Source organism: Argiope bruennichi, chromosome 9, assembly GCF_947563725.1.
Source record: "Argiope bruennichi chromosome 9, qqArgBrue1.1, whole genome shotgun sequence".
NCBI classification, from domain to species: domain Eukaryota; kingdom Metazoa; phylum Arthropoda; class Arachnida; order Araneae; family Araneidae; genus Argiope; species Argiope bruennichi.
The window spans coordinates 121254714-121277950 of NC_079159.1; the positions used below are offsets into that span (position 1 = coordinate 121254714).

Here is a 23237-nt window from a genome sequence, read left to right on the forward strand (position 1 = left end):
TTTTACTATCTAGAATACGAAGTATAGAGAAGGTATTGTAATCATTAAAAGATTTGAGCTCGAGATATTGACGAATTCCCACATGTCAAACCTTCCTGAGTTTGAAAAACACATTTTGGTAAAGTGCCTATTCGTCTGTCTGTCTGTCCGAGCTAAGGTAACTAAAAAACCCATTGATCTAAAAGGGTTGAATTTAGAATATGACCTTTGCACCAAATCTGCTAATTTCTATCAAATTTTGAGCAAAATCCATTCAGAGGAAGTCTATATCCCTGAATGTCCAAATATAAATTAAATATAAAACGAAGAAAACTATATGGACACAATTTGGGGCTTAGATTTTTGGTGAATCTGTAGTGTAGGCTTCTATCGGATGTTGAACCAAATTCAAAGAGGGGTTGATCGTTTGTCGGTTTATACACAAAAGGTTGTGAAAGTGTCCACTCAAAAATACATTTACTTAAATATATCAAGTTTGCGGCTGCATTTATTGTTCTGTATCGAATTTTGGTTTCAATCTGGTAGGAAAATATGCGCCTAAAATGCAAATTCACCTTTTTTTGCAGAGTATGCGAGAAAGATTTTGGGAGACCACACCCGCTGGTAAAAAAATTAAGAATGAAAACTTTTCAAAGCCGAAACTTTTCGCGCACTCTCTGATGGTGTTATTGCAGCTTCTGTTATGGCATGTGGGTTATTATTTTCATTCTTTGTTTAATTTCTTATCAATTTTGTCTCTTCCCCGAGAGAGGGCGCTCTTTTCCCCAGCAATGAATTCTTTCTGAGCATTAAAAACTGTTCGATTCGGGATGCATCGCCGAGTTTTATCGTTTTTCTCATCGCCCCTGCCTCCGTTCAGTTTTATTTTTGAAGAGAAGAACATATTTTCCGCTTAAATGATCTGAATTATAATGCGTGTTTGGTAAAATATATCAGTTATTTATATTATTTATCTTTTATCATAATCATTCACTTTAATACTGCATGTATCAACGATGTTAAAATAAAATTGTTGAAGAAATTACGATTTTTTAATTAGACCAACTGAATATACGCCATATTGCATTTTTGACAAAAATAATCCATAATACTCCATAGTCGGAAGGATATTTAAACCAATTTTGTTACGTATGCTTCATAAATGCGTTCCAATACAATTTGATTTTATAGCCATTCTATGTTCCAGTAAACATTAAAAATATTTTGTGTCATAAGAAAGGTAATTTTTTAAACATTCTATCGACAATTAATAAATGATTTCGAAGTGAGAAGTTTTCAGTTTGGCAAATAGTCAAATGCATTTTAGATTATAATCAGACATGTGACACGTTCACTTGTACTTTACATACTGTAGTCGCGGTTTCCCTGGACTGCAGTCATTATGCTCATTCTCAACAGTCAAAACGATGCTTTGTAGTGGTTTACAAATGTGGATCGGAATCTGTCCGAGAAAGCTCGTTTGCTTTGATGCTGACTTGATGAAAGGAGTAGCATCTGATGTACGGATAAATGAATGATCAGTGCGGTTTTAGCGTGATAAAAGGTTTCAGGTTGGCACACTCTGTATTTTGGGTAATGCGAAAATGTTACTTTGGGGGGGGAGGACAAACAGAAAGAGAGACTATTACTATACAGTAGCATAAGATAGAAGAACGGATATTCTTTCTGTTTAATATAAGTAATATTCACTGGATGCAACTAATTACCTGGAACATTTTAAACTAGGCGAGAATAGACTGACTGAGCGAAAGCAATATGCTACGATTAGACGATATAGAGATTTTGACGAATCTCCACGTTTCTCACTTCCTTGCGTTCGAAAAACACAGTTTGCACAGTCTGCCTGTCTGTGACAAATATAACTCAAATGCTTTGAGCTACTCGAATGAAATTTGTAATATCGTCTTTACACTGAATTCATAAATTTCAATAAAATTTTGAGCAAAATTTATTCCATGTCCGGTTCCTCAGTCCAGCTGTTCGTATGTAAGTTAACACGATAATTACAAAATAAAGAGGCCTAGACAGATAAAATTCGGTACGCAGATTTAATATCTATTGTGTATATACTTATCAAATTTTGATCATAATCTAACAAGGGGTTAATCGTCTTTCAAGTCTGTACTTTCAAAAGCATATGTAAAAGCGATAACTCAAAAAATCAATGACTTAAATGTATCAAATTTGATATGTCATTTTGAGACTACAGACGTATTTCTACGTTGTCTGTTTTTAGGTTTCAATAGGTTGAGAAAAAACGCATTTTAAACACAAATTCATTTTTATTGTAGAGTATGCGAGAAAGTTTTGGAGAGACCAAAACTTTCTCGATTGGAAAGAGAAGAGAGATTTGGAGCTGATTTTCTTTTATTTTGATAAATGGATATGAGTTCACATGAAATTAACCAGGGACTATAACAAAATAATTTTATGTTACGAAAACCATGAATGTTTACATTTGAAAATTCAAAGTAATTTGATTAAGGGAGTTGTACTGTGATCTTCCAGTCTCTGCGTTTACTTCTGTTTAAAATGCTTTTCCACTTGTTTTTCTACGCAGGAGCAACTATTGCTGAGCGTGATCCCGGCTTACATCGCTGCAGAAGTGAAACGCAGCATCATGCTAAAGATGGCGGACGCCTGTCAAAGCGCGAATTCGCATTCCAAGCAGCGCTTCCATGAACTCTACGTCCAGAGGCACAACAATGTCAGGTGAGAATATTTTCATGCTTTTTTAACATGCCAAGGATCCCCAAAGATCTTGGCGAACTTTTCGTGAACTGCATGACGCAACAACTTTTTAAAACGGTCTGCAAAACAACCGCTGTATATACGTGAGTGGAACTAAAGCTATAGAATAATTTGACATTTAGTTACTTCTTTGGTATTGGGTGTTTTCTAAAAAAAATAATAATAAGTTTTTCAAAATTTAAGCCAGATTTTTTATTATTTAAAAATTAATCGAAGTCGTAACATTTTCAATCAGTTACTTAGAAGCATTTTATCGTTTTAAAACTATTTTTATGAATTTAAAAATTTAGTTTCTTTATGATACAAATTTTATTTTTGTGCTAGTTTTTTCCTCTAATATTGATTATTTTTATTTCAAAATTTATTTGCAACATTACTTTTTTTACTTCCTAGCTTACAAAAAGGAAGTATTATATCCATCATTTCGATAAATTTTCAATTCCAGGTCTCCGTGCATTTGAAAAACACATTTTCGCCAACGAATAGGATAATTCAAAAACCCTTTGAGATAGACGGATGAAATTTGAAATGTTCTGTAAACTCCAAATTTGCATTTTTTCTATCAAATATTGAACGAAACCCATTCTTGGATACCTGCCTTTACGGCTGACTGAGTACAAGGGAACACGATATCTGCGAAACGTAAAGATAAAAATAATAATTGAGATAATAATAATTTATATATACCGATATAAGCTAATATATTTACAATGTAGATACGTATCAAATATGATCCAAATCTGTCAAGAAGTTAACCATCTGCCAATTTGTATTTTCTCATGCGATGTTTTAAATAAATAAAATGAGAAATGCGAGTTTGTGACTATAGCTGTAGTTCAGTATCGAATTTTTGTTATAATCGCTCTTAAATAATCGTTCAAAACACGTTTTCTGTCCCTCACAAACTGACTACTTCGACTAGCCGGAAGGCACAAGGAGAAACTTGAATGGCCAGACCACATCAACAACAACACTGACGGCAACTGTGAGTCATGAGAACCATCACCGGCCTCGGCACAATCCTTCCCTAAGGAAGTACGTCCCGTCATCAATGGGAGAAGCAAGACCCCCACCGTTTCACGTACCCACAAGGGTGACTAGAACCAACTACCATGCCGGAAGCTTCTCATCCTCGATTACGAGATGCCTCCCATGGGACGTTCCCAGTGATTAATCGCCAAAGGTCGTACGCTTATAGACTCCTTCGAAATTAGTTTTTTGGCACTGGCATATGGTTAATCCAACAGTAATGGTTTCCTTCAATATATTTTGAAATACAAGGATGGAAGTACTCATGGATGAAAATAAAAATTTTAGCACTTGTGGGGCTCATGGCCTTGCTCAATGTCGACGGTTTTATGTGGGGAAAAAGGGATAATACTTTATTGGAGAGTATGTGAGAAAGTTTCGGGAAGAATACTCCCACTTTTTATTACTCTACTGAAACTCAAAGCAATTTTATTATTTTGTGGAATCTTTTATCCACGTTCTTTCGTCAAACGTAGTCATGGGGAATTAAAATGGCTACATTGGACAATAATCATAAAGCAGGATTTCCATTTTAATTAACATAATATTTTCAGTTCGGCATTCTTTCGGTGAATTGCACGAGGAAATAATCGGTATGAATGAATTGCAAATGCTCACACAATTAACCCAACGAAGAAACGATGAAAGATTCAAGTCTACATAATATTTATCAATATGTAATGTCTAGACAGAGAATTGGCCCTTCTTTTATTCTTCAAATTTTCTAATATATCCAGCGGTGCACTGAATTAATTACCTTTCACGAATAATATTTTTAACTTAAAAACTACTTTTGTACAAAATACTATAAGACGTAATTCTCTTTCAGGACGTATGTATTAAAATAAAACAAAAATTTAAAAAGGAATGGTGGTTGAATAATTTAAAGTTAATATTAATTTTAATGTGTTGAATTTTTAAAAACATTTATAACATTTGAAAGAAATATAATGAAGAAATGGAATGATTGCCATTGAAATGGTAAAATTTCGAATTTTAAAATGGTATTAAAATATTTCTTGTCAGATTATTTACTTCAAAGTCGATCCATATAATCGGTAACATTTTGATTAATTTCTAATTAATCGAATATTTAATTAACTTTTGTATTTTGAAAAGCGGATATTTTTTAATTTGTTCTTAAATAATAAATATGATAGAAGTCAATTATGTCGTACAAGAAGAGATATGGAACATACATACTACATAGCTATCATGGATTTTATTTATATTAAGATGAGCTGTTCTGACAATTGTATTAAATAATTTTTAAATTACTTTTTCATTCTCAAAATGATCCTAATACTGCTTCTTGCCACATCCAGTATTTTTGATCAAAAGTTATCACTTGTGTTCTTGGTTATTGGATAATGGAATTTGTATCGGCTTTATAGTTTTTGGGGCATGTGTATTTTCAAATTATTATTCAAATACATGCTGTCTGAACTTGATTTCTTTTCAAAATTAATCTAAGAATATAACTGTCTTGAATATTTTTAGAAATATGAAATCTGAAAAGAAAAATTCACACCGTACTAGACAATCGCGCAAATTTCCGCGATTTATTGATTAAAATCCTTTTAAAACCTCATTCAAACAAATATAAACTAGTTTGCTCGAATTGCACTTGCATTCAATTTCGTATTAAAGTTTGTGTATCATTATTATTCACTTTGACTATTGGCAAAACGCTACTTTTCTTTTACCTCATATACAATATTATTCTCTTAAATTGAATCTGTATACCTTTCGCTAAGCTTGTATTTATTTTCTAATTACCTAATTTATGCGCTTTATCTTTTTGTTTTAAATCGTTATTTAGGAGCTTACAATCACACTACTTTTTAAAGTTAGAAGAATTTTCAAAATTTCAATAAGCAACAAAAAAAGAGAGAAATAAACGTCAAAATAATGGAAAATGTGTTGTTATAGAAATGCTAAACTAATGCCACCAACTTCAATTTAATAGCGAATATGAATTATACAAAATGCTGAAAAAACTGAAGTAGTTCTATTCCCTGAATGTACACACCTCGAAATTTGCTTTTGATTCGATTGCGAACCTGGAAACCTGAAAAACATCTTGAAATTGGTGAAACACGGTGGAAACAACATAACATACTTAAGCCTGATAAATAGATTGCGGAATAGCTTTAAAGAAACTCTCACAATACTAATAAAATTAATGCAATGTCATTCATTTCCTACAACAGCTGGTGATGATTGTTACTTTATTTACAAGAAGGAACAAATGAAACATAACAAAAATATTGTGAATTAGCTTTTATGAAACTGGCACAGTACGAAGAAGATTGGTGCAATTTCGTCCATTTTCAACTAGAGATGATCATTACTTGACTTTATTGCCCAGAAAGAACAGGCGAAGCTTAACAAAGAGATTGAAGAATTATTGCCGAGAAAGAACAGGGGAAGCTTAACAAAGAGATTGAAGAATTATTGCCGAGAAAGAACAGGGGAAGCTTAACAAAGAGATTATGGAATAGTTTTTAGGAAACTAGCACACTACAAATAAGATTAATTCAGTATCATCCATCTCCCACATCCCGCAGAGAGAACTTTATTGGCGAGAAGCTTCAGATGTAGCAATGCAACAGTACACAATTTCTTGTTGCTAGATCATAGATGCTCACCTTGCAGCAAGATCAAAAGAATGCAGCATTTAGCATCAAGATCATATAAAAATAGTTTGTTTATATTGAACTTAGACCTATTTTATGCATTTCAGTATCTGCACCTGTTTAATAAAAAGTATCAAATGCTTCTTTTTTTTTAATCGCTTTATATTCAGTCAGAAATATTGTCTATTTTTTGTGAGCAATATATATATTTTTAATCGTTAACCTACTAATCGTTAAACTGTTGACTCTGCCATGATCAAACTATTCAGGAGACCGTCCTATTCAATCATCATTCCAAAAGTCTTTTTGTGATGTCCTCCTAATTGGATTCCTTTTTCGTTTCTTCTGAAAGAGTGCCTAGTCTTCTGACCATGAGTAGTACTTCCTGCTTTTCATTGTGTTCCTCTCTAATGGCTTCCCTTTTCTGCTTAAATCAGAGGGTACCACGGAGGTTCTTTCTTTTTTTGCCCACCTTAATCGACTCTAAAATGAGGAGGAAAATGCCTCTCGAAATAACAAGAAGCGAATTCAAATTAAATGGGGTTTTCATTAAAATCTTAATGACTAGCATGTTTCAAATGGAAAATAACTTGATCTTCTTTCAGAGGCCACTTAACGGACGATAATGATGCCAAGAGTCTGTCTGTTCATCAACAAGTGGAATGCATTTTGCTTTAGGTGTACCGAATGTAAGTTCTGAGCTGAAGAAAGAAAATACTCTAAATGGGGAGAAAAGTGTTAGCATTTTTATGAGAAAAATCTGTAGGGAATACAAAATATAAATGCTTGGAGTACAGGTTGACACGGAGCAAGTCTACTAATCTACTACAAAAGATTAAATATTAATAGAAATGCATGAAAAATTGTAAAATATGGTTCTTTCTATATGTTGCAACAAATGGAAATAACTTCTTTCTACCGATTACTTTGAGAAGACATCGGGATCTTTTAATGTGTATTCAATAAATATCACTCTGAAGTTTTAATTTTTATCATTTTATGCTTAAGAAAATTTATTACATTCGCAGTCACTCAGCATGTTACGAAATCATATTTTAAAAATCTGTTATACCTTTAATTACTATTGGAAAAAGTCGAATAATGTTTTCAACATTCTCTAATTAGTTAAAAAATGTAGAGTTTAAAATATTTTTAACTCGATCAAAGTATTTAAATGTAGACATAACATTTTAGGGAAGGAAATATCTCAGCATATTAAAAAATGACGCATTTAGAAACAGAACCTTTATTTTACAGTTCTGATGCAAGTGCGATCCCTGACAGACATTTGCCATGTTTTCGACGAACCTTGAACAGAAATAACATCATTTATAATATTTTTATCTTAAATTTGAATATTTATTATTAAAAATATTTTAAATATCGGACTTTTTTTTGGAGGATGAAATCATATTGCTGTCAATAAATCCTTTTTAATTTAATTTCATAAATTGTAAAAGTTTACAATACAATACAAAAATACAATTTACCCTGGACGTAATTTCCTATAGATACGCCCCTGACTTCACCTCTTTACTCAAGGCACTCTTAAATGTTTGGTAAATTCATTTACTGATGGGTTCGGGAAAATTTTTTGTTAAACTATTTTAATTTGCATTCTTGACATTAAGTGTTTTTCTTTATAATCTTTCTAGTTTTTTTCAATAAATATCAATATATTCACGTCGAAATGAATTATAGCAGGATTACTCGAAATTTACTTTTTATTTTATACAATTTATCGTCAAGTGCTAAGTAATAATTGCATAAAACAGAGATACTTATATAATTTTTCGACCTTTTCCGCTTCAATTAATTTTTTCGGTCAGATTTTCGATAGAAATGATTTTTTATTACGGCCCCTAAATTGAAAAATAAATAAGAAAATCAATATTTAATCAATCTAATTCAAAGGGAAAGAAATTCATTGTTATTAAGCCTGCTTTTAAATGAAATTTTTTAAATCCAGTTAATTTTCTTTTTCTGTTTTGGTAGGAAATTAAAAAAGAATTTCACCAAAGGGTCTGAGAGTTTTAGTGAACTCCAGCATCTCTTACGTCACCTTATGTAGGTTCCAGACCTATATAATTTAAGAAACACTGAAGAAATGCATTCATAAAAATCGTCTTTATCGTAACTGCCAAAGTATAACACTTATACTTAAGATAATTATTATTTCCTCAAATAAATATTTAATATACTATAAAAATGACGCTTGAATTCAAATTCTAACTTAAATATTAATGGAATATATTATTTAGTAGTAAAAGGTTACGAATTATTATTAGAAGTTAGGAATTAAATAACATGCCAATTTTTTGAACGTGTTTACACTGCTTGCAAAGTGTAGGGAATATTTCAAAGTGAAAGTGACACGATAAAAAGCATTCAATTTCTTTTATCAGACAAAAATACCAAGAAAAGCTTATGACATGTTAAGAAACGTTGTTTGATGATACATATGAGACGCAAACTCAATGACTGTGATTGAGTAACAAGTGACATTGGCGGCGATGAACAGAAGTGGATGGTTGCTTAATGCTGCTGTTAAAACATTCTGAAAGTGTGATGTGATGTGAGAAAGACCAGATTGTTCAGCACTTATTGTGGAATCATCTTCTTCGAGGCAATTTCTAACCAAAGAAATGTTGTGGGAAGGTTTTGTCTATTCACTAGTTACTTATGCATAATGGAACAACTATCTATAATTACTATTTTCTCAGCTGGATTCTTTTTATAATGTACTTGTTTATGCAAAAATAAATGAAAGACTTTTTTTATTTTATCTCTTCTTCATTTTGAAATACACTCCAGCTTTTTCGAGAAATGTAAGAAGCGTAAAATTATTATTCAATAAGTTCTTGCTTCTGAACTTAACATTTCTGGATAGGACGCATGTAAAATCTGATTCTCATGAGAAGGAAATGCGCTTAAATGTATGACAGACAGCTATATCCCAAAAGCTGAGAACTGTTATAACAGATGATTAGCATTTTATTTTAATGCTTAGTAAAAATATAACAGGTTGATGTTAAATAATATAATTAATGTTACAGTACAGACTTATATAATTTCGGCATTCAGAATAATTGATAAAATAAAGTAATTGAAAGCACAAACATATTTATCAACAAACGTTTTCAATAGTTAGAGTCGCCTACAAGCTTTAACATTAATGAATCTAGTATACTCTCAGTAGGTTTTGGAGAAAATGCTTAGAGTCTATACTAACAATGCTCCGTTCAACCAATTATTCATCATCGGATGTCAATTATTTGTAAAGCAAACTCCTTTCCCATCCATATTTTCCGTTTTAAAGCCTCCTTTCAGCTCATCGATATATCGTTTCACTTTTGCTTTCTCTTCAACATCGATAAACACCTCTCTCATCAATGAATGAAATACGATAATTATGAATCATAATCCACGATGGATGCTCGCGCTTCATTCAAAAGGAGGAAGGTTCTAATTAAAAGATAGTTTTCCTTCACAGATAAGAGGGCGCACAATGAGGGCGGCCACTCCGAGAGCGCCGAAAAATCGATGCTGCTGCTTTCTGTCTCGTATTTCGTCTTTCTCCACTCATCCAGAATAACTTTCAGCATTTCTTTTTAAGAGGAAAGACTGTCATTAAGATGTTCCACCTTTAATTACCTCCTTAAGACAGATTCGATTTTTTTTCGTGGCATTCTTTTTTTTTTCTGTACTTATATTCCTCTTCTTTTACTTCTTTATATACAAAGTAGAGTGAAATATTGTAATCGTCAAAAAATTTCGAACTCGAGATTTTGACGAATTTTATATTTTTGGTATTATGTGTATCTATAATAATTATAACTCAAAACCGCTTTGTACTAGACGACTGAAATTTGGTAATCGGTCTTTACATCAAATTTGTATTTACCGAATTTTCTCTCCATTTTACCAAACTTTCTGTCACATTTTGAGAAAAATTCCTTTCGGTGAAAGATTGTCTATCCGGATGTTAGAAAATGCGTTAACACGATAAATACAAAACGAAGAGAGCTAGACTGATAAAGTTTGGTAAACGGATATTTGACCATAGACACGAATCAAATTTTGAGCTAAATCCAATATGGTGTTAAACGACTACTGATATGAACTTTCAGAAGTATGCAAACACGATATTTTAAAAATACAATAAATTAAATAAATCAAATTTGGTGTGGGATTTTCAGACTACAATTGTAATTATTTGTCAAGTTTTGTTTCATTTGGCTAGGTAAAATGCTTTTACAACACTATTTCCGGCTACTATTTACAGCATGCAAAGATGAATCGTCAAAAAACTCGCCAACGATCACGCGATAGATTCAATAAAAATGTTAAACTCTCGCCAAAGATTAATGTTTTGAAACTATTGTACCAATGCCATGCTAAACGTTCTCTGCCTTACCAAGGTTCACAATGTTATACGAAGGTGGGAGTGGCAGATAACAGCTTTATTAAAGAGAATGTGATAAAACTTTGGGGAGAATTTTCCACTTTTTTTTTTAAATACATTCGCTACGATAATCCTATTTTCTATACTTTGCATGTATCGGGTCATTTTTCGTAATTTTAACTGAACTGTCTCCCTTTTTCTTTTCAACATATTAAAAATAAAATCTGTGCGGGTTTGTGTTCCTTAGACCGTAGCTCATCATATCGGGCAGGAGAAAAATGGAGCGTCCGAGATGACTCTGGCTCCGTTAAAGGCAACAGCGATCGTTCTCGGCACGCACACAGCCATCAATATGCTAATGCAAAAGGCAAATCATATATAGTGAGACTGGGAAAATTCAAAATTCCTCTAATATATAATACCATATCTTTTCTTACTTGCATATCTCTTATGGGAGTTTAGTTAAGTTATATTAACGTCCCTTTTTATATATTAACGTCCAAACATTAAGGCTATTTTGGGACGGGCCTCGTAATTTTGAACCGCGGTCAGATGACGAGGATGACACCAGAGATGGTACCCCTTTCCAAACTTCCACACCATGGCAGCGTTTGGCTTCGACTGCTTTAATGTGGACCAGACCCATTCACACGGCGATTCTCAGTGGAATCGGATCCCTAACCTGAAACTCACCGGTTCCGAAGCCGAAATCTTATTACCAAGACATCATGGCCCTTTATGGGGGGATATTTAAAATTTTTCATTAATTGTAAAAAGTTATATTAAGTGTTATATTATAAACAAAAGATAAATTTAATCGTTATTAAAACATATATTTCTTTTGAGAAAATTCCTTGGGTGTTGATGAGAGATTTCAAATGAAGCATTACTTGAAACTACTGTAGAAACTTATTGACGACTTTACTGTTTGAAAATAATTATTCATTATTATGCTTAGAAATGTAAATTAATACAATATTTTCTGAAACTGTTTTATGAAATCCTCAGATTTTTTTTCATATGTTAGGAAGAAAATACGAATAATTAAAATATAAAAAGGCATAACTATATTAGCGGCTTCAGCAATAAGAAAAGTGTAAAGTATCACTCGCACACAGGCTATGTAATTGAACACTGTAATAGAATAAAGCAAACTCAGAATGAGTAAAATATTCTGCAGTTAGGTATTTACGCATACCAACTATCATTATATTTTACATATAGTACACCATATTATATTTTGTATCGTGTTTCATTTTGCTTGTGTGTTTAATTTTAAACAAAATGCTTGAAATTCTCCTGGAAAAGACAGATAATGCCGATTTTTATTTTAACTTTGTATTCCATTATTTTAATCATTAAAATTTGATTTCTTTTTCTTTGTATCCATAGCATCCTATATGCAGACATCGTCAACTTTACCCCACTCTCGGAACAGCTCTCAGCCTCGGACCTCGTGAAGACTCTCAATGAACTCTTCGGACGATTCGATCAAATAGCTCAGGTGAGAGAACTTCACTGATAAGTAATTGAAATTTAAAATCATGCATTCTTCTTTTGCATCCTGAATTTGCATCTAACTATAGAAAACCATTTTACCATGTTTCTTTGTATAAATATCCATCAATTTTAATATATGATACGAATTCACGATACTCAGTGAAAAAGGAAATTTCAGTGATGCCAAAACGGCAATTTATAGCCAAGCCAGAATCTATCTCATGAAATTGTGTCAAACATAAATACAGTCCCTTTCTATGTATGCCCTGCCTATTGTCTGTCTTATAACTGGCCGAGTGTAAACTCGGAATAAGACTAAATAATGCCAACTTATGAAATCTCATTTCCTGCTATCTGACTGCAGTTCGATCGTATTCTGGCAACCAAAAAAAAAATAAGGAATGGCAGGAAATAAAAAGTAGAAAGATACCTTTTATTAACATTAACCGTAAGCGAACAAAAGATCCTAATGAACCATTTGATCCCTTCCTGAAGAGGCTTTTCACATTAATTTCCTCCTATTTCTTTCTTAAATGTTTTTTTAAAGAGATATTGTATATTTATGGCAAAAATGAGATCTGCAGTTTCGAGTTTCCTGCGTAGAACTCTCTATAGAATATATATATATATATATATATATATATTGTGTGTATATAAGGATATTTCTTAATCTAATTTAAATATTGATTTATTTCCTAATATTTATCGTAATTTAATTCATATTATTCATATTAACTTCATTCTAAAATGTTCCCTTATTTCCTTATATAATTCCACCTTTTTTTTATTTAATTAATGCTACAAGCGTTCTATAAAACTGCTAACTTCTGCATTTTCACATGCTCCGAGTGAAGGGATAAACATCTTTAATGCTTAGCAAATTCTTTTAAAATATATCTAAATTCACTTTTCTATGTCTACTCGTGTCAAAGAAATCGCTATCAGAATCTCATAATACAAAATCATCGAGGGAAAAAAACCCTCTCTTTTCCGCTACATTGCTCTCTTTTGCAATTGTATCGCGATGTGAACGGACGCTAGTTTCGTCATCTCTTCTTGTACATAATATGGCACCCGGGATGGAATTAATCGAGTTTAAAAAATTCAAAAGGGTTTTTCTCTTCGGTCACGCTTTTGCTTAACAAATGTTTTTACATATATATTTAAAACGTTCTCTGGTAATACATCAAATGAGTCTTATATTGTTTTTGTTTCTAATGCCTCTTGTCTAGACAAGCTCACTGACTTTAAGAAGTCATTTGTGGTTTTAAGCCAAGGACACGTCTCTAGTTTTTTCAGTAACGCCATCTAGAGCCAAGAGAACGACTTAGCTGCACACACGTCAATACCCTTTTAACGGGGTGGCCTTCATTCACTCACCACAGATCGTAATTTTAGACCTGAATCAGAGAAAGATCAACCCTGATCCAGTACCCCCAATGGTATTACTCTCGAAATGGAGGACTTTGTGACCACAATAAATTTATACGCGTCTTCGGCCGGCGGGGTTCGAACTCGCAACATGAGGGACGCGAAATCAACGCCCTACCAACCAGGCTATCCCTACCTTCTTATATGTTTGAGTTTATGACCTTTGAGAGCACAACTCATGTACAAATTTCCAAAACGATATTTTATTCTGACTATAGAATATTCAACAAAAGTTGACACGCGGTCTGATATACGCATTGAAAAAACACGCAACATTATTCTGCCACATTTGCATAATGCTCATTCGCGAAAATATTTCGTGCTGCATGTTTTTGCTTTTATTTTAAAAAGTTTGCAACAGCACTGTTGGCGACTAAAACTACAAAAACTATCATGGTGTGCTCTGTTCTATAATACTGATTCAAAACTATATACATGAATTTCTAATTTGAAAGTGTAGTTCGAATGTAAAATTCATTTTAATTCGCTCTCAGAAAAGTGCCAACTACTTCATCGAGTAGGTAAATGATTTAAGATGCATGGAATTTTCCTTTCTAGAGAAATATATCTATGCTAATCGCGGAATAAAAATATGCGAGCATTTTCCTTTAAATTATTAATATCTTACTCGCTTATTGTGAATTAATGATAATATGTATGAGAATGGCATACATTTTAAGTTGCTGAGTCGTTTAATATCATAAGGTAATTCAAATCAATATATCTGATATCAATTTCATAAGCTTAATTTTCTATTTGATGCCGTTTCATTTTAATTGCCACTGCTCATTTAATAATTATTTTCTAATAAATAATTAATATGTGCTATCCAACTGCGTATCTGGTTGCATGCTTTCCAAATGGGAATTAAAATGATAGGAATCAGGACTCGCTGGAAGTCGTTCGAAGCGAGTAAAAAGTAGACTAAAAAGTTACAGTGAAATGCTTTTAGTTACATGTGTCAGTACAAAATATTATTCAAGTGCTGGAGCAGTTCCAGGTGGCAGAAAAAAAACAAAGGCATTGTTTTGAATACAAAGATTTAGTTGAATTGTAATTGCTATAATTGAAATGTTTTGAAAATGTGCAACTTCGTCAGCGAGGAACTTTAGAAACTTCTAGTGTGGTAATCAATTAATTGTTGCCTCAACAGTGATGAGTAGCTTACATTCTTTCAATGATGAATTTTTCAAGAAATTCAGATCATATTTCATCACTGAAAGGCGGCAAAACAAATTATTATGGATTATTTTACAAATGTACGGCATTGAAATAACAGGTAAGAGAAGTACATGCAGTAGAATTTGCAAATTTTTATCAAAAATTCATGTCTGTTTTATGGTTCTGATGCCAATTTATCTTCTATCCATGTGCTTGATGACTTACTTGGATGACGCAATGCATGTGGAACTTATAATTGGTTTTGCCATATCTACAATATTTCCAATTTCAATTCAAGTGAAACTTATTTCAAAGAGACGAGCATTCCAATGGATTTTAATTCGTTACCAAAAAATTCATGTTCTACTTGGAGGAAGTTTTAAAAATAAGTCAAAAAATGCTGTTAATTTGGCAGTAATAAATATCGTGCTCATATCATCTGCTCTGGCGACAGTATCTGCTTTCACGCTATCGAGTGATAAATCTTTGAAGCTATATTACAGTTTTTACACAAATTTAGAAGAAGATGCCATCGGGATTTCAATTCGTTTCTGCATGAATCAGTTGGTGTTTGCTTATCAGTACATATTTCTCTGTATCGTGGCGCTGATGGTTGGCGTTTTCTACTACGAATTCAGTGAATTCACCAATGATCTTTGCGCCAGTTTACCAATTAAATCGAAATTCTTCAATCAACGCGAAATCTTGTCTCAAGGGCAATTGCACACCTTGCTGTTCAGAATTTCACACGACTTAGCGGACGAGACATCTGTTATTTGTTTTCTTCTGGTCAGCTCTCAGATGACCGTTATGTTCTGCACGTTAGCCTCTTTCATGCTTTCTTCGGACGGACCTCCATCTGTACCTCAGATTTGTGAGAGCCTGGTCATCATCACACTGGTGCCACTGTCCATCATCGGTATTTCTCTTTGTTCTTCAAGAATCAATGCTCAACATCAAAAGATGCGAAAAGTAATTGTCCGATTCAAAGCAAAATTAATCAGACAGGGAAACTGCGACCAAAGCGTCTTTCGGTGTTTGAACATGATGCAAGAAGAACGATTCCAGGTCATGTCGGCTGCGGGAATTGGTGAGCTAAACTCGAAATTCATACTTGTCATGCTTGGTTCATTATTCACTTACGGATTACTTATCCTAAACTTAAAAAAATAACCGTCGTGGAGGGATCAGTCGGTTTTGGAGTTGAAATTGAATGAAATAAGAAAAGCTGTGTACCTCACTATTTCTGCTCTTCTCTGCTTTTATAACCTCGATGCAAGTATTCTCTGAGTGAACGTTTTGAATATATTGTAAGCCTTTTTCATCTTTATCAAATTACAAAAAGCTACTGTCTGAAATTTTAAAAAAATCATGAATTATATTTCCAGAATATCGTAAAACCAGAAAATCCTCAAATTCCATCACTTTCTGATTATAACTGACCCAGTTGCCTAAGATAAGTGTGAGAAGATAGCCTGAAGATTGTTATGTTGAAATAATCAAGATCAGTTTATCGAAAATGAAATGAATGTTTGCAGAAAAGGTTGTTCATGAATTGACGATCTATGTTATGTAATTAGAAGATATCCATCCAAGAACTTGAATTTGTCGATATCTACAATCACGGGCGGTGTCCTGGGCAGACGTTGGAGGCGGTTTCCACGTGGTTCGAAATCCAAGTGACTGATCTTAAATTTTATATCACAATGGTAACTGGCGGCAAAATATTTTGACTGCAATCTTATTTCACAGAAAAGGTAGAATCTGAATGAAAAGGAAAAATGTCAAACAAAACATAAGGGGAAATAAGCATGAACGGGCACTCCAATAAATTTACAACAGAATTAAAAAAAAATTATAAAATATAAAAATTATGAAAAACTGAAAAAGGAACCACATGTTCAAAATAAAGTATAATAAGATTAACAATATTATATGATTAAAATATCCCAGAAAAATATGATGCCAATCTTGATGATCCAAATGCTTTTTCCTGGAATGTAGAAATGGATTATCAAATAGACAATGCAAGCTTGTGGGGTCGAGGAACCATTTTTGTAGCATAAGTAAATCTTTATTTGCTTATTTATTTTGATTTACAAGGATATTATACTTGAAAGTATCCTAATCAAATTCAATTTTCGTTTCATTCGTTTTTGAAAAGCACGAAATCGAAACATATTTGGTTTCATATTTTGTTTCGTGAAATTATTGATGAACTTGTCATCGATTCATTAAATGTGTAAATCAAGTGTTCCGCATTCAAGAAAATTATCTCTTTAAAAACTAATTTTATATCGCTTATAACTGATTGATATAAAGTGCAGAAAATTGTAATTTGAAATACGCTAATTTTGAAAACAAATGAAGAAATTGTAACAGATTTCTCAAATTGTGAAACATATATTATTATATTATACTAATTATTATTACATTATTTTAATGCAATTGTTTTTAATTAATTATTACGCAAAAGATTTATAAAATTGAAATTTTGAAATGAATGTAAAATAAAGCTTCTTTTATTATAATTATATTATTAATTTAGCATAGTATTATTATATTCTATAATAATTTAAAGGAATTATTGTAGTATTTATAGTGGAAAAGAAACTTTATATGGTGCATTGGGACATATAATATTTCAATTGGAGAAAGGGGTTAGTTTTCAAAACATCATAAAGGAATTAAAAACAGTGATGAAAAAAGCGCATTTCCAAGAAAAAGACTCCCTTTTTTATGGCTTTCAAAAGATTTAATCTTTATGAAACTGGATTTTTCAGCCATAGGCTTGATTAAAAATATAGGACATGGTTGCCACTTGAGGCAGATTTAAATTCGACAAATCAGCTTTTTTAAATACATATATATCATTCTATGTATATATGTCTTTTGGAGAATATGGTGGGTATCCTAGTATCAAAAAGCAGATGTGATAGGAAAAAAATCTAATATTTGGATTCATAACCCGTAAAATTAATAAAAAATAAATGTCTGATTTAAGTCGATGAAACCTATGTTTCGAGCATAAATAACTAATACTCGTATATTTGATATTAATGACATTTTTGAAATTTTAAAATTTGTAGTTGGAAAATTTTGGAGGGAGTTAGAACTTTCTATACTGATAACATTAAACAGGATTTTGCGACTCCTTTTCTCAATATCTGTTATAGATATATGGCTGACATTTTTTTTATGTAAATAAAGTACTTTTTTTCCATTATAATGACATGAGCTTTTTTAAATATTGATCTTTTAGGCACAAGGCCTACTTCATAAATAATTACATTTCTAAAAAACATTGTTTTTTAATTCGTTTTAATATATATTTAAAAAACGCAAGAAATATAATACAAAAAAAATTATTCATACATGAAGAAGATTCTGAGAAAAGGTACTTCCTGGATAAAAATTCACATTTTGAGATAAACGCTTTTATTGTAAAATATATACTCTTCACACTATTTTGTCTCTGCTGTACCTATGTGCTCCACATGCCACATTGAATTGGCAGTTCGTCCTATTTTGATTGAATGCCCAGCTTTTGACACGCATCGCCACCATGCAGCAAATGTAACTCCCCGAAAGTTGCTGGGTAAACATTACCATTTAAAAAATTTTAAATTATTAAATGCTACCCACCTTTTACCATATATTAGCTTAAACAATTTTTAGTTTTTTTAGTTGTTCTTTTGAAACAAAGATCTGATCTTTCGTTTTCATTTGTATCTTAACTATTTTATATTAGTTTCAAACATAAACATACTTAATCATAAAGAAAGTTTTAAACATTAATAATGTTATACTTTACCATATGGAGGGCGCAGTATGGCCAATAATGGCCTTTATGCCAAAAAACCCAAATCTATCACACTCTTCTGCCTCATACTGTAAATGATTGACATTTCTTTAATCTCATCATAAATACTTAAAATTTGATTCCATGATTTTTTGAAAATTTGATCTGCAACAACATATTTCTACAACACATGTCAACAACTACATATTTCTATAGAAATAAGTTTCGCTAAGCTATTCCGCCATTTTAAAAATGCAAAATATATTTCTAAATGATGACAATACCATTTTTTCCTACGTTTCGATAAGAATTTTATTTTAATTTTTTTGATATTTCTCTAATTATCTTAGATATTGAAATAAGATGTTTTTAGAGAGATAAAAATGTAGAAAATCTAAAAATGCAAAAAAGTTTGAAGTTCCAACATTCCTTTTAAACCGATGACCAATTTTGTTTTATTTGCCTTTTTTTCTATTAAAAAGAGGGGTCGCAGGGGCCTAGTGGTAAAATCTCAGCATCGGAACCGGACGGTTTCACGTTCGGGACGCGGCTCCACCAAAGAACCGTCGTGAAAGCGGAGCTGGTGCTCGCCAAATCAATCGTGGCCAAACGTCCCACCCATGCAATGTGGAAGCTTGAAGAGAGGCTGCCGGCCCAGGCACCGACCTCGTCATCTGACCTCGGTTCAAAACTACAATGTTTTTCCTAAAATAGTCATAGAGTCGCTTTAAAGCGGGATGTTAATCTAACTAAACTAAATTATTAAAAAGATCGATTCTGATTTAATGGTTGTCTCTGTATTTATTAGAATTCACTCTTTCTATTCATAATTCAATCTAATATCTTGCTTTGGCTATCACATATTCCTCTCTTACCAGCCAAATAAATCCACTTATTTATCATGGCTGTCTCTATTCATTCACTCTCACATAAATGAATGGAATTTATTCTTCCATTTTATCAGCACAGGCAGAAAGAAAAAAAAAATATTCTCAGACGCTTTACAGACCAATGAATCATCTGGGATTTTACAATCAAATTAAACAGGGCACATTCCTCGGCTCGAAATTTTGTCAGTTTCTCTTTTGCTTCTGCCAACTAATTGAATGCATAGTCTCTCTTCAATGGATCGAGTTGTTGACTTTTTGGCAGCTTGTTTATTTTGGTAACACTCGAAAGCTAACATGGAAATGAGATCGCCAAGGCAGCCGTCGTATGTCTTTTTTTCCTCTTCATTTTTCCGTTAATATACATGGAGTTATTACCGACTGCTGGATTCCGGGGAAGTTGCTCTCTATTACTCCCAGCAGAAATGTGATTATCTTGTCATTTTGAGAATTGGAAAGGGAAATTACTTCTGGCGCAAGAATGTGTGTTTTGAATGAAGTATGGCCAGATGATTCATCGGAGTCATTTTTAGGTAATATTTTTAAAATAATATATTTGCTTGAATTTATTGTTTTTATTATTTTGTTTCTAATCTTATTTATTTGAGATGTATTGACTTAAAAATGTTATTTATGCAAACTGATTCTCTTCTTTATGAGTTACATATGTTTTTCATTTGCGCATGCATATGAAAACTGGACTGATTAATCAAATATTAATCTCAGTTTTTTCTTCTCAAGTAACTTTGCTTTATTCCTTCTTTTCGACTGAGGATGAGAGCGAAGAAAGATTAGATTTAAGTATTACATGCAAAATCAAAGAAATGAATGATTAAATTTGTACCTTGAAAAATGTTGAGTGAGCTGCAGTTCTGCACAGCAGATTTCTACAAGGAATGTTTTAGCTTTCCTTGACAGTGTCTGACGTTGTTAAATTTTTTCATTAATTGTTTTGCATACATAAGTAAAATCGAAATAATACATACATTTTAAACAAAAAAAAAATTCTAATTTTACTTGCAAAAATATTCTAATCAAAACATTTACAAAAAATATACTAAAATAATACTAAGTATCAAAGTAAATAAAAATAAAATGCTTAAATTATTCGTATAGTTGATAAACCATTACTATTAAACAGATTTTCTTCAAATTTTGTTCAGAAATGCCATGAAACATGAGGTAAAATTTAGAGACAATTAGCTAAATTGTTCATTTTTTATAAAATAAAAATAAGATTTAATATAATAAAAAGATCAGCTTATATGACGTGTTGGCATTAATATTAAATTAGAAGTGTTTAGATATTTTTAAAAATTATATTTAACTCCTACACTGTCATTTATAATGTTTAAATTAAATTAATATCTTATGGGAAGAATTTGGCCTCAGTAGTTTTTGGAAATTATTTAGCACAGTTTGACATTTTTTGAGAAGCTACTATATTTAAAAAATTTTTGCTATTGCTAATATCCTCATTTTAAATAACATATAATAAGATTATATAATAATGTTATGACATCGTTTAATCTAATTTATATCCTAATTAATTTGATAATTTTTATCTTAATTTAGCTCATATTAACATCATTCTAAAATGTTCTCTTATTTCCTGATCTAATTTCCACTTTTTATTTAATTTATTATACACGCGTTCTATAAAACTGCTAATTTTAACCTTTTCTCACGCTTATTAAAAATCCTTAATGTGTAGAACTTTCTTTTAAAGATACTTAAATCAACGCGCGTCAAAAAAATCCCTATCAAAATTTCACAGTGAAATTACCGAAGGGAAAAATCGGAATGTAAACTGACGTACGTACGTTCCTGTACGTAAATTGTGCCTCTCTCAGTGAAATAAATCGAAGTTTAAAATTCCAAAGTTCTCTTCTATCTGACCACGCAGCAGCTAAAATAAGTAACTATAAGTGATTTCAAATTTTCGAGGTGAGTTAAAATCTATCTTGCCGCGCGCGCGCACACACACACACACACATAAGGTGCACAAAATAAATAGGAGGAATTTTCGTAATATATGAAAGTACTAAATACGTATAAAAAATTTTATACATACATTTATAAATTGAGTTTGTATATGTTGGCTTTCCATCGAATGCTATTGTTAAATTTTACTGTTTCGCAGATACGTTGTAGCCGATAGCTAACTGGATATCATAACTGTAACTTTGTTACATTAAAATCTTTTGTTATGTTTTTATTAATTCAAATATTGTTACATAAAGAACGTGTGGCGATTCTCAGTCGTGAAGATCAGGCAATAAAAGTTTTGTGCAAATTAATAATTAGCTAATTTTTTTAATTAAATATTAAGCAATATCTCTTGATTTATTCAAAAATAGTATTCTTTCGAGAGGATAAAAAGCCTATTAAATACACACTATTATCAAATGTTTAAAAAAGAATCTTATAATTCTTTTGGGTTCTTATACATCTTACATTTTTAATAAAATGTTAATAAAAAACATAATTTCTTTAAAAATAGCTTTTATTTCATTTTGTATTCCTCTTCCATAAAGATTGTAAACACTATTCGTGATTCTTTGGAGAATAATATTAACGTTTGAAAGACATTTAATCTTGTGTTCCACTTTTCCTTCACTTTGAATTATGTCTCCATTCAAAAATTGCTTTTTTTAAAGCGCATATCTTGCCTCTATTTTTTTCGCGTTTTTATTCTCTTATTTAAAAAAAAAGATGCAAATTTGATTTTCTCCTTTTTTTATTCGAGAATTCCTTTGTTAATCAGAGGAACATCCACAAGTAATTGTAATATTTGATTAAAGGTTTTAACAGAAGCTTTACTTTCCGTCCAGAAGATAAGAAATTAAATTATTTTCATGAAGGTAAGGACTTTCCGTCAGTTTTTGCTTGAACTAATTTTTATTTCTCAGGAACAGAAATAAGCCTTAATGAAAACTACTTTTTTCTTCTTTAATGCATGAATAATGCATCGAAGTGAATTGCTTATAAGTAACTTTTGAGATTTTTAAGTTTATCCCTCTTTTAATTAATGCTTTGCTTCACTCCCGTTAGTAAGCTGTATTTCCTTCTAATAAAGCAAGTTATTTCATTTCCTATCGTAAATTTCATGGTATTAAAAATTAAATTTTAGTTCAGTGAGTCTTTTTAGACATAAAAATAAATTGTGTAAATTTAACAGCTAAATGAAGAAACAATTTCAATTGCATGCATACATTGCAACGAAAATCTTAAAATAGTTCTGGGAATGTAATTATTTTAAATGGAATCATTTGAATATAAGAACAATTGTTTGGCAATTTTTCAAAAACAATTTCAGACATATTTTTGTAAATCGGACGGATTATTCGAAAATAAAAGAAGTCAGGCAATTTACAAGGGCTTTTTTTTTGTCGTGTGACTATTTAAACCAAATTTTTGCGCAGTAGCTTCTGAGGGTGCTTAGGGGTCTTTACCCTCAGAAGCAAGACGCGCTACCCCTAGGCCAGGACGCCGGCGACAAATGCTTCTAGGGATATTTATAGTATCCACAGTTCCATTTCCAGATTCTGGAAAACATAACAAATAAATAGACTGTATATTAGACGCAAGTTAAGAGATCATCATTGCCGCAAGAGGGTAAAGATGGTTTG

General features: G+C 31.7%; 1 protein-coding gene across 3 annotated transcripts in view; it reads left to right on the top strand.

Annotated features, from left to right (window-relative positions):
* Nucleotides 1–23237, top strand: part of LOC129983791 (adenylate cyclase type 2-like) — a 355856-nt gene that overhangs the window by 187621 nt on the left and 144998 nt on the right. For all 3 annotated transcript variants that reach the window (XM_056093421.1, XM_056093420.1, XM_056093419.1), the window contains 2 exons: nt 2561–2712; nt 12217–12328. In XM_056093421.1, the coding sequence (XP_055949396.1) occupies nt 2561–2712; nt 12217–12328 (264 nt within the window). The remainder of the gene's footprint in view (nt 1–2560; nt 2713–12216; nt 12329–23237) is intronic.